This window comes from Amia ocellicauda, chromosome 14 (assembly GCF_036373705.1).
Source record: "Amia ocellicauda isolate fAmiCal2 chromosome 14, fAmiCal2.hap1, whole genome shotgun sequence".
NCBI classification, from domain to species: Eukaryota; Metazoa; Chordata; class Actinopteri; order Amiiformes; family Amiidae; genus Amia; species Amia ocellicauda.
In genome coordinates this window covers 3,530,594-3,547,194 of record NC_089863.1, presented here as the reverse complement: position 1 = coordinate 3,547,194, position 16,601 = coordinate 3,530,594, and the positions used below count along the sequence as shown (strand labels likewise).

At 43.5% G+C, this 16,601-nt stretch overlaps 1 protein-coding gene across 1 annotated transcript; it reads right to left on the bottom strand.

Annotated features, from left to right (window-relative positions):
• Positions 1-254: 254 nt before the first annotated feature.
• Positions 255-11,830, bottom strand: LOC136768313 (NXPE family member 3). The gene is made up of 5 exons (XM_066722448.1): positions 11,704-11,830; positions 4,532-4,597; positions 3,179-3,966; positions 2,922-2,992; positions 255-2,833 (listed from the first exon to the last, which is right to left on the bottom strand). Exons 2-5 carry the CDS (start codon positions 4,577-4,579, stop codon positions 2,154-2,156), a joined length of 1,587 nt encoding a protein of 528 aa, XP_066578545.1. The 5' UTR covers positions 4,580-4,597; positions 11,704-11,830; the 3' UTR covers positions 255-2,153.
• Between the last annotated feature and the right edge of the window lie 4,771 nt (positions 11,831-16,601).

Sequence of the window (16,601 nt, the reverse complement as noted above, 5' to 3'; positions counted from 1 at the left end):
TGTATAACATAACGACAGACGTCGGCCATCCTGGACAAGATACAAGAAACCGATTGAAACAGAGGACAGATTGAGTGTGAAGCGTTTACAACTCGGCGTTAGAAGATGGCAGCAAAGGCTAAAAGAAGACGAAGGAGTGGGGGGAGTGGGGAAATGGCAGAGCTGCAAACTGCAAAAGCAAACGCTTACACACATATGCACACACAAAACAAAAATGCACTTATCCACGTTTAAACACACAGTTCAAATTAAAGTTCAAGGCAAATGTTCTTTATTTTTAGAAGTTAAATTACTTATTTTTTCTTTTACAAATCCAAGCCAAATGCTACACAGTATGCGATGAAAAGCATTTGTTCAATACGAATGTGTTTTTACTGAGCATTGCTACACCAGTATATTCAGTATTTAATTAAATAATACCTCTTCAGCATCTCTCTGTGCTAATCTGCCATGGAAAACATCCTACAGTGTTGAAGCAGGTCTTATATCCTTCATGAACAACAGATGCTGTGCACTTGCATTTCCTCCCAGAATAGTCAAGGGATTCCTGACCACATTAATGATATCTCTTCTTCATCTTCACCTCCACCTCCTCCTCTTCTGATGATGATTCAGTGGAGTCTTCCCAAAACAAAGACATTTATTTTTAACCATAAATATATAGATCTGTAATTATACTGCTTTTTGGACGCAATGGGATCACTGGCATTTGATGCTTGGGCGTGATAGGGTGCGTCAAATGACGGCTCGGCACAGGAGCTCTGTGTTTTGCTCAATGGTGGTTCATTCGATGCCAAACTGCAATCATCGACCTGTTGTTAATTACAGAACTATATATAGAATGAGCCACCAGACTAATTAGTGTTACACATCATGGCGTAACTCAATGGTAAACTATACAGATGGAGGGATATACTAGTAAAAAAATAAGAGTGGAAAAAAAGAAACTGATGCATGTGCTGTTCAATCCTCATTGATTGTTCCCTGTGCCTGTGACCTTTGTGAAGTATTTTTGACCGTGATTTCATGCCAATTCGTTATTATTTTTATTTTGTACTTGTATTTTTTATTTGTATTATTTTTTAAGTGCTTCCTGTCTTTTCCCTCTTCTGACCCTCTCATCCCCTCTCGCATCTCTTCCTGCTTATCTGCTATCTCCGCCTGGATGCACTCACATCACCTCAAGCTCAACCTCTCCAAATCAGATCTCCTCTTTTTCCCCCACTCTTCCTCACCTTCTGCTGACCTCCCCATCTCAATCCCTTTTGAATCCACCACACTCTCTCCTTCTTCGTCTGCTGGTTCCTGATACCGGCACGCATTCAGTTCAAGACACTGACCCTCACGTACCACTGTCTCGACCACACTGCACCAAGCTACCTTCAGACCCTCGTCTCTCCATACATCCCCTCCAGACCACTGCGCTCCTCCAGTGCCAGAAAAATAACTCTGCCTCCTCTCCACTGCACTTATCAGCTTTTACAATCTAGGATGTAAGATCTTATATATTGCTACTGTATCTCTTATACACTTGTGTAAATTCTAAATATCTTAATTTGTAGAGTGTATTCTGCCTGAATTGCACTGTATTATTGCACTTTGTATTGCCTGGACAAGGGCATCTGCTCAGAATTTTTTTTAAATAATAATAATAAAGACCAATTAATTGATACGCATACTAAACTTTTTGACAGTATCTCCCTGTCCCTGTCTCGTATTTTTGATTTGCATCTGTAATTACAAAAAATACAAAATGTTTATGGATACAAGTCTGTTTCACAGATGTCTCTCCATAATACAACACTTATTGATGTCAGTCCTTTACTTGTAACATCCTGCTGGCAACAAACAAACTATCCGATATTAACCACAATTCAAAACTCAATACATTTTTCCTAATTCCATCAATTCTATGTACAAGAGAACAACAAATGAATAAGCAAAAATTACACATAAATACTACTCCTACTATTACTACAAACAAATAAAATACATTATATGATGTCTAAAAGCCACACATTGAAGTTATCCTGTTATGTGGGCATATGTTAGTTTTGAAGCAAGAACTGAAGCAAAGACTTGTTTCATTTTGTTTTATGACTCATGCAAGAATCAGAGACAGTTCCGGCTCTGTGGGACACCGGCAGTGAGCTTCACTGGGGACAAACGAAGGACAGGAACAGGTTAACTTCGTTCCGGATGACGACAGGCTGGGGGTGGATCTGGTCCGGGGTGTAGTGGCAGGAGGTCATCTGCCAGACATCGATGAAGGCCACAGGGAGACCCTGGAACATCCTCCTGAGCACGGTGTCCAGCTGCAGGGACAGCCAGTCACTGCCGTAGATGCTCTTGTAGCCGGTGTTGGCCGACCTGATGACCACGAGTGTCTGGGGGCTCCGGTGCAGCAGCGAGCGCACCGCCTCTCGGATAATTGCGACCCGGCGGACGTACGTGGCCAGTGGGAAGGTAGTGAGGTGTGCACAGAGGTTGACGACCACCACGGTGTGGCTTTCTTCTGCCAACCCGTCAATCTCGTTGGCGATGTAGTGCAGCCGCGCCCTCGGGATCTTGAATGTCCGGTAGGGCAGAATGGCGTATCGGGTGTGTTGATGTCTCGGGCTCTTACTGGGCACAGTCGTCTGCAGGTATTCAAACCACTGGCGCATCGTGGAGTCGCCCATCATGTACAGCTGCTTGTCCTTCAGGCAGCCGACTATCTGCTCTGCGCTGGAGAAACTGCGAGCGGAGCAGACCAGCGAGGTCCAGCGGTCCTGGAAATAGAACCCGGCCGGAACCGGAGTGTCCAAACCGGGAGCGCACTTCTGCTCCTGTCCTGGGGAGAAACAGAGTCTTAGACACAGAGAGAGGGAGGTGGGTAGGAAGTGTCACAGGCAAGCACACACAGGTAAATCCATACTTACTGCTTTCTGTGTCCAAGGGCAGGATGTGGGTTATAGGGTCAGTTCCTGATATCCCAATGTCAGTTAACTTCCTGTTGGGAAGAATTAGTCCAAAGTCTAAAAACCTTCAGAAATGAGCACAATCTTGGTAATTTGCTGTTGAATTTCTCTGGGCTTTGCTTTACTTTTACTACACAGCTACACACATTATGTGAGATTTGACCTCGAGGAGATTTGCTGCCTCAGGTCTCACACTGGGCATCTCCACAGAGACTCACGTCTCCAGAAGGCTCTTGTCCAGGTCGGTCAGTTTTGCCTGGTAGGTCCCAGCGCTGTGGTAGACGAGGGCGTGGCAGGGCAGGGCAGCTGGTTTCTGGCAGAACCACATCTCCCCGGTCGCAGGGTCCTTGTACTCACAGCAGCAGCGTGAGCCGCTCCTCTGGGCGTTGCAGACTACAGTCTCTGATCTGCCCCCCTCCTCAAAATACCCCCGGAAAGACACCTTGTTGGGGTCATCCTCCCTGTGCTGGCGCAGAACCTGCACGGCTTCACTGGAGTGGATCAGCCGCAGGGAGATCCGGGCCTGACCGGGCCACAGGAGGGAGAACTGGACTGTGTAGGTCCCATTGTGGTGATCCTGCACCGAGCCATAAGTGCTGGCTTTGAGCTCAGGGGAGTGCAGCCGAGCCTGGAAGAAGTCCCCTCCGTAGCTTTTGGGATTCCCAGAGAAATCCCTGGCGACCAGAGTGATGTTCAGAGTGTCCCCCACTGTGTAATTGTCCCTCAGGTTCTCCACATAGTAGAAGCAGTGTCTGGGGTCTGTGGTGTTGTCCAGGGAGGTGACAGGCCTGTCTGGAGACGGCCAGCGAAGAGCCTCCCTGAGAGCCTGCCACTCCTCTGGGCTGAGGTGGGTGTCGTTCGCTGGGGTAGGGGGTGGGGTCAGGGTCTGGGTTGGACAGCTGTGGTTTGTGCCGGAGTGGATCTGGTCCCACTCATGTTGGGAGAGGGGGCTGGGCAGCTTTATACTCTGAGGCTGAGTCACTGCCTCCCAACTGTACAAATATACCTTGATGGAATACAGGAGAGACAGAAGCACAAACTAGATACAATAATACTTCATTCATCAAGTGGTGAAAAGTCATTTGAATCATTACTTCAATGTTACATTAAACATTTGCTGGGCTGGATGAGATGCATGAAAAGGAATGGCCGTACCTGTAAATCATTGTTTTACTATCTTACTAATGTAATATATTACTACATTACTACATGTAGTTATTACTCTATTACTATACTGCTATACTACTCCATTGTCAGATTATTCTATAACTCTGTTTTGCTATATTACTCTAGTACTCAATTTCTCTATGACTATTACACTACCACTTTATTACTCTATTACTCTAGTTCTTTAGTTCTCTAGTACTCTATTAGTCTGTTACTCTATTACTCTATTCAAACATGCAGGATACAGAATGGAAGCAGAGGCACTTGTTCTCATTGATGTTTTTTTTTCAGACAAAGAGGCTTTTTCCTTCAGTCTGACACCTCCAGGCAGCTGTTAGCAGTATGTCAGATGCTGCTGCTTTGTGATGACAGGAAGACCTCTGAACACAGAATGAGCGACTTACCAAAAAACCCAGAATCAGTAAAGGTAGGATGAAGACTTTCTTCATCATTTTCCTGCCGTTCCGATTCTGGAAGAAATAGTTGAAATTACAGTAATGATATCAAACAGACAATGTGCGTCCAAACCACAATAATAACTATAAATGTAAGTTTAATTGGAGACTTTGTCTGCGTTGAAAAATGACACTGTACATAATTTCTGAATTGAGAGACGTCAGTTGCTATTAAAATACCCCCAAAAAGTCTGCTTTTTCAGTGATTTCTCCGTTTTGCCCTTGTCAAACCCGTATAAACAATATATTGTTGTTGCAAAATGCAACCAACCTCGAACCTCGTTACTCACAGCCTGAGTAATACCCGATCGAGTTTGTTTGTGTTCCTTTGATATTGGCCATGCAACATATCAATGGCTGCTGTTCAGTTTAATTCTTACTCAATTTGTCATGGCAAAACATCTCCCCCAATGGTGAAAGTGTGGGATTTCAGGCAAACTATGAGTTTTATTCTCAATTATTAGACAAACCATAAGTCTGAAATTCACATACAAACCAATTGCATAAAAAATTGTATGGTGAACTAATTTATTACCAAATCACGTGGTAGTAGCATCAAAGTTGTAGGAGGAGTTATGTTAAGAATAAGTGGTTGAAAAAAAAAACAGAGAACAGAGAAAACAACCTCTGCGTTTTTCAATGCAGACGACAACTAGAATGGAAGTTTAATTGGAAACTTCATCTGCGTTGAAAAATTACACTGTGTAAGGTGTTAAAACACTGAACTATTTGGTGTAAACATGGTAGAAGTGGTTTAAAAAAATAATCAACTTCTCAAATAGGATTTCTGCAAAAATATACAACCAGAAACCAGAACATTAACTCGTGCAGCCACTTCAGGTTTGCTTCTACCACCGATTACTCCTTGTCCTCACAAACACTCCTTACTTCCCAGCATGCTTTGTTTTACTATAAATGGTATACCACCACAGTTGATTGTTCTGTACAAACCTAGTACTACCAAAGACATTCTTACAAATTATATCGACCAAAAGTCAATGTGGCAAACTTAATGACCGCTCGTCATGTAGATCGCACTGCTGTGATTGGAACTGCTACATACAAAAGGAAAAAACAACAGAGTTTGCCCTATCTTGCTCCATTTGATGTGCAATCAGACCCTACTAGCGTCAGAATACATTGGACTAAATGAGTAAGCAGTTTTAACAGTGTGGAGTATGCATTTACCTTACTTGGCTCTGCAGGAGATGCTGAAGTGGCCATAATAAATGATCAGCCAGTGAATATGCTCATAGACTCTGGAGTTAGTTGCAACATCGTGGGCAGTACTGTGTTTAAGTCATTGGAAGGAAAATGCAACATAGGCCTAAAACCCACCACTAAGAAACTGTATGCTTATGGCTCAGCTACAACACTTGCAGTAGAAGGACTGTTCACTACTAGAAATACACTCGCTTACAACTGATGTGTTGGTAGTGAAAGGCTCACAGACATCCGTGCTTGGGCGGAAAACAGCCATTGCTGTAGGTGTTTTGCATATTGAGCCAAAAGCATAAGTGAATGCTGTACTACCTGAGGACACAAGGACATTGAAAGCTGCACTGCAACAGAAATACAAGTCATGTTTTGAAGAACAGCACAAGCTATAAGAATATCAGTTAGAGCTGCATGTTGATGAAAACGTCACCCCAATTGCACAACCAATACATCAAGTTCCCTTTGGTGTTAGAAAGCTTGTTGAAGCAAAGCTGAAGCAGATAGGGGATATGCACGTTATTGAGAAGGTAGATGGACCTACTCCATGGGTTTCACCACTAATTGCAGTGCACAAGAAATGTGGAGATGTCCGGATTGGTGTTGACATGTGCAGAGTTAATGAGGCTATTGTGAGTGAATGACAACCTATTACTACCCTTGACGAGATACTAGAGGATGTGTCTGCTGCAGAGGTGTTCTCAAAACTAGTTTTAAAGTGGGGATTACAAAGAAGAAACTGGCTGCGGCAGGTGATGTAGACAGTCGAATGATCCCAAGTTCCAATGTCTCTTGTGTATACAGTGAGGGAAAAAAGTATTTGATCCCCTGCTGATTTTGTATGTTTGCCCACTGACAAAGAAATGATCAGTCTATAATTTTAATGGTAGGTGTATTTTAACAGTGAGAGACAGAATAACAACAAAAAATCCAGAAAAATGCATTTCAAAAAAGTTATAAATTGATTTGCATGTTAATGAGGGAAATAAGTATTTGACCCCTTCGACTTAGTACTTGGTGGCAAAACCCTTGTTGGCAATCACAGAGGTCAGACGTTTCTTGTAGTTGGCCACCAGGTTTGCACACATCTCAGGAGGGATTTTGTCCCACTCCTCTTTGCAGATCCTCTCCAAGTCATTAAGGTTTCGAGGCTGACGTTTGGCAACTCGAACCTTCAGCTCCCTCCACAGATTTTCTATGGGATTAAGGTCTGGAGACTGGCTAGGCCACTCCAGGACCTTAATGTGCTTCTTCTTGAGCCACTCCTTTGTTGCCTTGGCTGTGTGTTTTGGGTCATTGTCATGCTGGAATACCCATCCACGACCCATTTTCAATGCCCTGGCTGAGGGAAGGAGGTTCTCACCCAAGATTTGACGGTACATGGCCCCGTCCATCGTCCCTTTGATGCAGTGCAGTTGTCCTGTCCCCTTAGCAGAAAAACACCCCCAAAGCATAATGTTTCCACCTCCATGTTTGACGGTGGGGATGGTGTTCTTGGGGTCATAGGCAGCATTCCTCCTCCTCCAAACACGGCGAGTTGAGTTGATGCCAAAGAGCTCGATTTTGGTCTCATCTGACCACAACACTTTCACCCAGTTCTCTGAATCATTCAGATGTACAGGCCCATCTGAAGTTTGCCAATGAACATGTACTTTCTTGAGCAGGGGGACCTTGCAGGCGCTGCAGGATTTCAGTCCTTCATGGTGTAGTTTGTTACCAATTGTTTTCTTGGTGACTATGGTCCCAGCTGCCTTGAGATCATTAACAAGATCCTCCCGTGTAGTTCTGGGCTGATTCCTCACCGTTCTCATGATCATTGAAACTCCACGAGGTGAGATCTTGCATGGAGCCCCAGACCGAGGGAGACTGACAGTTATTTTGTGTTTCTTCCAGTTGCGAATAATCACACTAACTGTTGTCACCTTCTCACCAAGCTGCTTGGCGATGGGCTTGTAGCCCATTCCAGCCTTGTGTAGGTCTACAATCTTGTCCCTGACATCCTTGGACAGCTCTTTGGTCTCGGCCATGGTGGAGAGTTTGGAATCTGATTGATTGATTGCTTCCGTGGACAGGTGTCTTTTATACAGGTAACGAGCTGAGATTAGGAGCACTCCCTTTAAGAGAGTGCTCCTAATCTCAGCTCGTTACCTGTATAAAAGACACCTGGGAGCCAGACATCTTTCTGATTGATAGGGGATCAAATTCTTATTTCCCTCATTAACATGCAAATCAATTTATAACTTTTTTGAAATGCGTTTTTCTGGATTTTTTTGTTGTTATTCTGTCTCTCACTGTTAAAATACACCTACCATTAAAATTATAGACTGATCATTTCTTTGTCAGTGGGCAAACGAACAAAATCAGCAGGGATCAAATACTTTTTTCCCTCACTGTAGCTGTCCATTGCCTGGGACTTGGGGACAGAGAGAGGGTTGTAAGTCGCCCTGGATAAGGGCGTCTGCCAAGAAATAAAAACAATAATAATAATAATAGGTACATCCTCTTGTAGGAGCCTTTCCAGTAATAGCTCAATGGCAGTCTCCCAGTCAGTGCAGAGGCAGACAAAGTGCTTTGGCTTTATTGAACACCGAGCTGCCAGGTCGTGGTAGTCAGATGGAAAGATGGGAGGCACGGACAGAAGGGGTCTTACACCATGCGTGGTTCCACACGGGATAGACAGATATCAAGAAAGGCAGTTTGACCCCCATTTGATAATGTCGCCATCAGCCCAGGACATGGTTGGATTGTACTAAGTTAACCATAGAAGTCCCAAAATTACCTCAGCACCGGGGGAATCTATAACAAGGAGGGACATTTCTTCCTGATGGAAGATGCCGATTTGCATGGTTAGGGTTTTGGTTCAATGAAAAACATGGAAGGAACCTATGTGTTGATTGTTAACTGCCGTTATGTTGAGTGGAGGTATACAGGAGAGGAATATATATGAGAGGAATGCCCAGTTGATTTACAGTTATTCGGTGAATGAAATTGCTGGCAGACACCGAGTCCAGTAAAGCAGATACCAACACAGTGTTAGTGCCCCAAGTGAGCTTGATACGGATCTCACTCTGTGCCGTGGTAAAAAGTGGACTGGACTGGACTGTCCGAGGGTATGGAAGGTGAGCTGGGACGAACAAGGCAAGTGTCGCAGAAATGTCCCTTATGGCCACAATACAAGCACAGACATAGGTTAATTCGTTAGACAAGTGCACATTGCATTGACTTGTCCTGGGCTGGGCTGGACTTTGAAGGTTGCGGGAACATGGTGGACTGAGGAGAAAAGGTGGGAGTCGGACGTCTCCTTCTGACCCGGATGAGATGATCCACATGAACAGCCATTTGTATTATTTCCTGTAAACCAAAGTCTTCATCCCTGCAGGCTAGTTCCGACTGTATATCTACATGCAGTCCCCTTCTGAATGCGACCAGCAGGGCACTATCATTCCACCCGCTGCCTGCAGCCAGGGTACGAAATTGGAGGGCATAATCAGCCGCCTTGTCTGAGTGAAAACAGTTGTTCACCTGCACCTCTTCCCCCTGCCAGGTGGTTAAACACATCCTTGAACTGGGACAGGAACACCCTCATGGAGCGTGTGACAGCACCTTGCTGATTCCATACTGCAGACGCCCATTGCAAAGCTTTCCCGGTCAGGACGGTGATGATGAAGGCTATTCTTGCTGCATCATCTAGGAAGGCGGAGGGTTGATTGACAAAATACAAAGAACATTGTAATAGAAACCCCTCACATCTATCTGGATTGCCAGACCATGTGACTGTTGCAGGGGCAATAGCCTCAGGAGCAGCAGCAGCAACAGCAATGGTGGGGTTTGCAGTGACAGGTGCAGCAGGCAGAGAGGTTGAAGCTGTGCTTGGTTGTAGCTGTTGAAGTAGACAATTCAATGTGTCTGCAATTTGTCTCAGTTTGGTGTCATGATCGTTGAGTCGGACATCCTGAAGAGACATGGCAGACTGCAGTTTACATTTCTCCGCTGGGTCCATGTTGTGGCTAAGACTACTGTAATGTAGCAGCTCAGGTGTGAAGAACCCAGGTGCGGAGTAACAGGGGTGCAGGGACAGTCGAGGATCAGAACCCGCAAACAGCAATGTCAAGGAGGATCCGAAGGCAAGCAAGGGCCAACAATGAGGTGAATAGGCTGGTTGGAAGAATCCAGGAATCACAGGTCAAGGTACACAAGGCGGTTGAAAACATGCAAAAAATAAGCAAAAGGAACACCGAGAATTGTAACCGGAAGGAAGACTAGACTTAGCATTGAATGGGAGTCACAGAGGGGAGCAGAGGGCAGTGAAGGAGAGTGCAAGATAGAACAAGCGCACATGGTGCCGAGGAATGTGAAGTGGCTGATTGCTGGGGAATGTGAAGGCTTAGTATTCGGGTGATGACGACCTCTGGTGGTGAGCTTGTGAATTGTGGGATGTGTGGGATGAAACAGTGACACCAGGACTGTTTTTTGGTCCCAGTCAGCCCCTGCATGAAGCACAGTTCTGCACCAACATTCAGAGATGCGAGTATGCGAAATGTGAAATGTATATTAAAAGATTTCTATGTTTGTCATAAAATAATGATTGCACAAATGTTACTTTAAGAGAGAAAAGCAAGTTAATTTGGTTAACATTAAGAAAGTAACTTTAAATATGTTACAAGGAATTTTACGTTGTATTTTGTATTTGTGGAGTAATTATTGTCTAAGACAGTGGTTCTCAATTACTTAATTAAAGTAATTTGATTACATTTAAATGTTTAAATTGTGTAACTGATACAAAGTTGGTTCCTTAATAATATCATAATGTCCTTATACAATGTTATACTTCACTTAAAACCCCTACTGTTAAAAATCATTAAACGGCTCTGATTTAGGAAATTATTACTTCAATGAAGGGTTCAATAAAGTAATTGAGAGCTCAGCAGGGTCATTTTTCCTCCAGGACCAGGATTGAGAACCACTGGTCTAAGAAGACGAGGGATGTAGTGTAGTGACCTCTACAGGTGCATAACATATAATGGGAATATGGCTGCCAGCAGGAAAAGTATGTGCCACTGCCTAACACGCAATCAAAAGTGTTTTCTCCTAACCCTATTCAGATGCCTGCATGAGATATGTTACAGGTTCTTAGTAACTTCAGTTTTAATTGAAAATATTTCTGTTCACTCTTATGCATGTGATTTGGGCTATTGATTAGAGGCACTACTTTTTGTGACATAAGTTTGCCTCACGTTTTGCAACTGGAGAGCGCAGTGATACCAAAAAGCATATTTTGCTGAGTATTCGATGCTCAGGAGTGAAACGTGGCTTCAGCAGTATGTCTCTTAGCAATGCATCGACAAGATCAGGGATATAAAATCATAACAACATATTTGAAATGGGCAATGCAGTTTCATTTATTTACACAGGGCTATTGCACAGGTCTATTTACACAGGACAGGGCCATTTACACATGCATACTGTATAAATAACCAAGACCCCTTCACCCCTCTCCAGTTTAGAATTGATAATTCAATTTCAGGAATAGACCCCACTGCAGGTCACTTGCTTCCACCCAATAAAGTATGAAAGTCCCATTCAAGCCAAACAACATTACAACTTACAACTGCCACCAGTTCGCAATCGTGGGTTGTAAACTATTGAGTGAGTATATGCTATCATATTCCTTTAGCGATGACCGACTTTGAAACAGATTTTAGATTTGCATTGCTTTTAAAACAGTGCAAACTGACATATGATGCCTAATTGTTTATTTTATTAATTGTTTATAGTTTGTTTTTGTTAGTCTGTTTTTCAGTCTGTAACGTGCACTGTGGCTACCCTGCAAAGGGTGCTATACAAAAATGTACATATTTTACTGATTTAAGTAACTGATCTTCATTACAGAATAAACTGTAACTTACCCCTCTGAGGTGTTTTGCTCACAACTTCCCCAAAAAAACAAAAAAAAGAATAAAACCAGAGATGTTTACTGAAGGTGGAACAATAACTCTAAGGGTGTGTGATCATTCAGGTGCAGTCCTGCCTCCTCAGCTACCTATAATGTTGCTGCTAAACTATTACCCTTTTGCCAGCTGTAATAAAGAGAGAGAGAGAGAGGGGGAGGAGATGGAGACAGAGAAAACTGATCCTGATACTTGGCACAAGATTTGGACTTTGGTTTTACTCTTGCTTCCTTATCAGTCCTTATCATTATCTAAGTCTGTTGTGCAATATAGTTATTGACAGTGAGATATAGTTATTGTCAGGTGTTATATAGTTGACAGTGAGATATAGTTATTGTCAGGTGTTATATAGTTGACAGTGAGATATAGTTATTGTCAGGTGTTATATAGTTGACAGTGAGATATAGTTATTGTCAGGTGTTATATAGTTGACAGTGAGATATAGTTATTGTCAGGTGTTTTATAGTTGACAGGTGAGATATAGTTATTGTCAGGTGCTATATAGTTGACAGGTGAGATATAGTTATTGTCAGGTGCTATATAGTTGACAGGTGCTATATAGTTGTTCACAGTTGATATTGTAACATCCACTGTCTGACTTATTCCCTGCTTCACCACTGGAGGTCACCTGAGGCTCAGATCCCATTTCTGTACCTCAGTTTCTAATCAGTCAATCATTCAATCATCATCCCTGAATCATTTCCACCTGTCTCCCGTTTTCCTTCTCATTATCCTTTGTGTATATACTCCTTTGTGTCAGTCACTCAATGCAAAGTATTGTCCTGCTGTTCTGCAGCCTTGCTGAGCAGTTCCTAATAGTTTCCAGCATTCCAGTGTTTTGACCTCAGCCTCCTGCACCCGATCCTCGCGATTCTAAATGCTTCGAACCACCTATTTGAATACATTTTTATGCAAGTGAGGGGAGTGGGGTCCGCCCCTGTAGCTCCTGGAAACAAAGGCATATGCATTGAGCCTTCACAGTATAGTCCCCCATTGTAGTCTATGGAACAACTACCACAAGTCCCCGCTAGTGACATAAAAACACTGCTTTGTCCTGTGCTTTCCTGGCCCCAGAAGCTGGCATTCACTTGCTTCAGCCTTATCTCGCAACTTCCAGGTGCCGCACACGGCCAACCTGCTCCGCACTTCCAGGAGCCTTATTCTCTCAGTTTCGTATATGGAGCTGCATTTGTCGACTTTCATTTGATCCCATGGAGAGGCAAATGGATAGGCTGATACCTCTCAGCTCCCAGGGGCCGCACATGGCATGTTTTAACCCTCCGGTTCGGTGCCTCCAGAAGGCCATATTTTTTTAGCCTTACTGGTCTCTGTTGCATCTCTTACAGCCTTAATTTCTTGTATTTTATGTGATCCTATCAAGGGGCTACATTTTAAACGTGTTGTGTTTTGAAGGTGCCTGTATGTAGCCTATAAGTGTATATATTTTTTTAATAACCAAGACCATGCAATAACAGGGCCGAGCAGAGACTCCAATGAGGGGGGCTGTGGATGAACAGTGTCTATTGTCAAGAGCGGGGCATGACTGGCCTTAATCTCGTATTATTTAATTGTTTGTTGGTTCCTTCTTCACTAATTATTATTGAGTAGACTAAATTATCTTATTTTATGTTTTTTCTTTATTTCCACTTATTGCTAACCTTATTTTGGTTTCCTTTATTCTTTATTCCTTAATTGTTTTTGAATTGGTTTATTGCTTCACCTGTGTCATTTTCATTCTGCATTCCCACATGGACTTCCCCACATCACCTCCTTGATTACCATTTCCTGCTGCTCCCCTGACCCTATTGTTCTGCCTATGAAAGTAGGAAGCGCGGTTCACTAGAGGGCCAGAGATGTACCAGCAGCAGAACCAGTAAATGTGATGTGATGTGATGTGATGTGATGTGATGTGATGTGATGTGATGTGATGTGATGTGATGTGATGTGATGTGATGTGATGTGATGTTGCTTCTTAGTGTGAATGTTTAGAGTATGGGAAAACTTATTTTTATGTTTTGTTTTACTCAGTAATTTTATTTGTTCTTTAGGGTATTTTATGTGCTCTGGATATATAAAGGCAGGCTTTAGTTATTACAATGTATTGCCTGTTATCTTCCCTGATTTATGTAATTGTCTTGCATAGCCTTTATACCCTGTGCATATTACCTCAAACCTGCTTAAATAAAATGTACTTGGCACCTGCTGTTGTGTGGTGAGGTCCGATCGAGCCTGCGCAGGGAGAGAATTCGAAGGGGGTTGTGAGTTCCTCTCTTGCTCAACAATTGAGGTGGTGTAGTTGGTCACATGTTTCACACAGAACCCTCTCAGCTGTGACTCTAGTAATGGCCACTGCCCTCCCACCTCCCATCTGCACTTCCCTGTTTTACAGCCAAAGTCTACCATTGATGTCCTATTGTATCTTTAAAGAGTATATCAATAATATTATAATTATGCAAGTTAACTTCTGCACTGATTGACACACTGTTTCCATGACAAGCAGTTGTGTTGTTGTCCATGGGGGCAAGGACAGCAGCCTGGGTTTTGGGTTGGAACCACAGAACAGCCTTGTGTTATGATTGGGCTGTATCTGTCAGAGCTATATGATGTTGGACTCTGTTTATAGTCAGAGCGTGAGAGATTCATGCAGACACCGGCAGCTATTCCAATAGTGGTAGCCTAAATCAATAATTTTAAATGAATAAATACATAATTGGGTGAGGTGAAATAGATTCATACATTGTTATATAGACATTTAACGTTACATCGACACAGGGCGAGAGAGAACCTCTACTATGGTGTAAATGGTTAATCTAACAGTGGGGGAGCACTACTTCAAGTTATCCATTAATGTAATTGGCTGATTTTAATTATGCATTTGTGTAATTTTTGGTATCCTAAAAATAACTTTCTGAGGTATTCTAACTTTGGGAAACAGTCTGCACTATGGGCTACCATGTAAATTCCTACATAGCCTATACACCGATCAGCCATAACATTATGACCACTGACAGGTGAAGTGAATAACACTGATAATCTCGTTATCATGGCACCTGTCAGTGGGTGGGATATATTAGGCAGCAAGTGAACATTTTGTCCTCAGAGTTGATGTGTTAGAAGCAGGAAAAATGGGCAGCGTAAGGATCTGAGCGACTTTGACGAGGGCCAAATTGTGATGGCTAGATGACTGGGTCAGAGCATCTCCAAAACTGCAGCTCTTGTGGGGTGTTCCTGGTCTGCAGTGGTCAGTACCTATCAAAAGTGTCCAAGGAAGGAAAAGTGGTGAACCGGAGACAGGGTCATGGGTGGCCAAGGCTCATTGATGCACGTGGGGAGCGAAGGCTGGCCCGTGTGGTCCGATCCAACAGACGAGCTACTGTAGCTCAAATTGCTGAAAAAGTGAATGCTGGTTCTGATAGAAAGGTGTCAGAACACACAGTGCATCGCAGTTTGTTGCGTATGGGGCTGCGTAGCCGCAGACCAGTCAGGGTGCCCATGCTGACCCCTGTCCACTGCCGAAAGCACCTACAATGGGCACGTGAGCATCAGAACTGGACCATGGAGCAATGGAAGAAGGTGGCCTGGTCTGATGTCTTGGTGCCAGATACGACAGCACACCTTCAGAGGTCTAGTGGAGTCCATAGGTAGGTAGGTAGGTGGTCATAATGTTATGGCTGATCAGTGTGTATGTATATATATATATATATATATATATATATATATATATATATACAGCTCTGGAAAAAATTAAGACGCCACTTAACATTGATTTCTGAACGTGGAGTGGTCTCTTAATTTTTTCCAGAGCTGTATATATATGCCCTTATTGCGATTGTGCCCCTTCCAGAGTCCATTGTTAAGCTGCCGCTGATTCATCCGCACACCCCGCCCCCCCCGGCACCCCTGTCATGGAGAACTCGGGCACGACAGGTCCCAGACGTGCTCAATGGGATTGAGATCCGGGCTCTTCGCTGGCCATGGAAACTGACATTTCTGTCTTACAGGAAATCATGTCCAGCGAAGGTGGGTTTGTCCCCATAGGCGATATTGTTGCCAGTGATGTCTGGTAAGGACCTGCCCTACAACAGGCCTACAAGCCCTCAGTCCAGACTCTCTCAGCCTATTGCAGACAATCTGAGCACTGATGGAGGGATTGTGCGTTCCTGGTGTAACTCGGGCAGTTGTTGTTGCCATCATATACCTATGACATTCGGATGCACCGATAGTGTGCAGGTGTTGTTACACGTGGTCTGCCACTGCGAGGACGATCAGCTGTCCTTCCTGTCTCCCTGTAGTGCTGTTAGGCGTCTCACAGTATGGACATTGCAATGTATTGCCCTGGCCACATCTGCAGTCCTCATGCCTCCTTGCAGCATGCCTAAGGCACGTTCACGCAGATGAGCAGGGACCCTGGTCATCTTTCTTTTGGTGTTTTCAGAGCCAGTGGAAAGGTCTCTTTAGTGTCCTAAGTTTTTATAACTGTGACTTTAATTGCCTACTGTCTGTAAGCTGTTAGTGTCTTAACGACCGTGCCAAGGGTACACGTTTATTAATTGTTTATGGTTCATTGAACAAGCATGGAAAACATTGTTTAAACCCTTTACAATAAAGATCTGTAAAGTTATTTGGAATTTTACAAAATTATCTTTAAAATACAGTGTCCTGAAAAAGGGACGTTTCTTTTTTTGCTGAGTATATGACAGTTTGCCCCCATCAGGATGAGTAGAGTTTGTAAGATGGAATTACTTACTGTCGGTTGTATTACCTTACAAATGTGTCTGATCTTGTATGTCATATAAAATGAGGCATACAATTAGTGATCTTTATTTAAATCACATATCAAAACTGAAGCTGAAAGA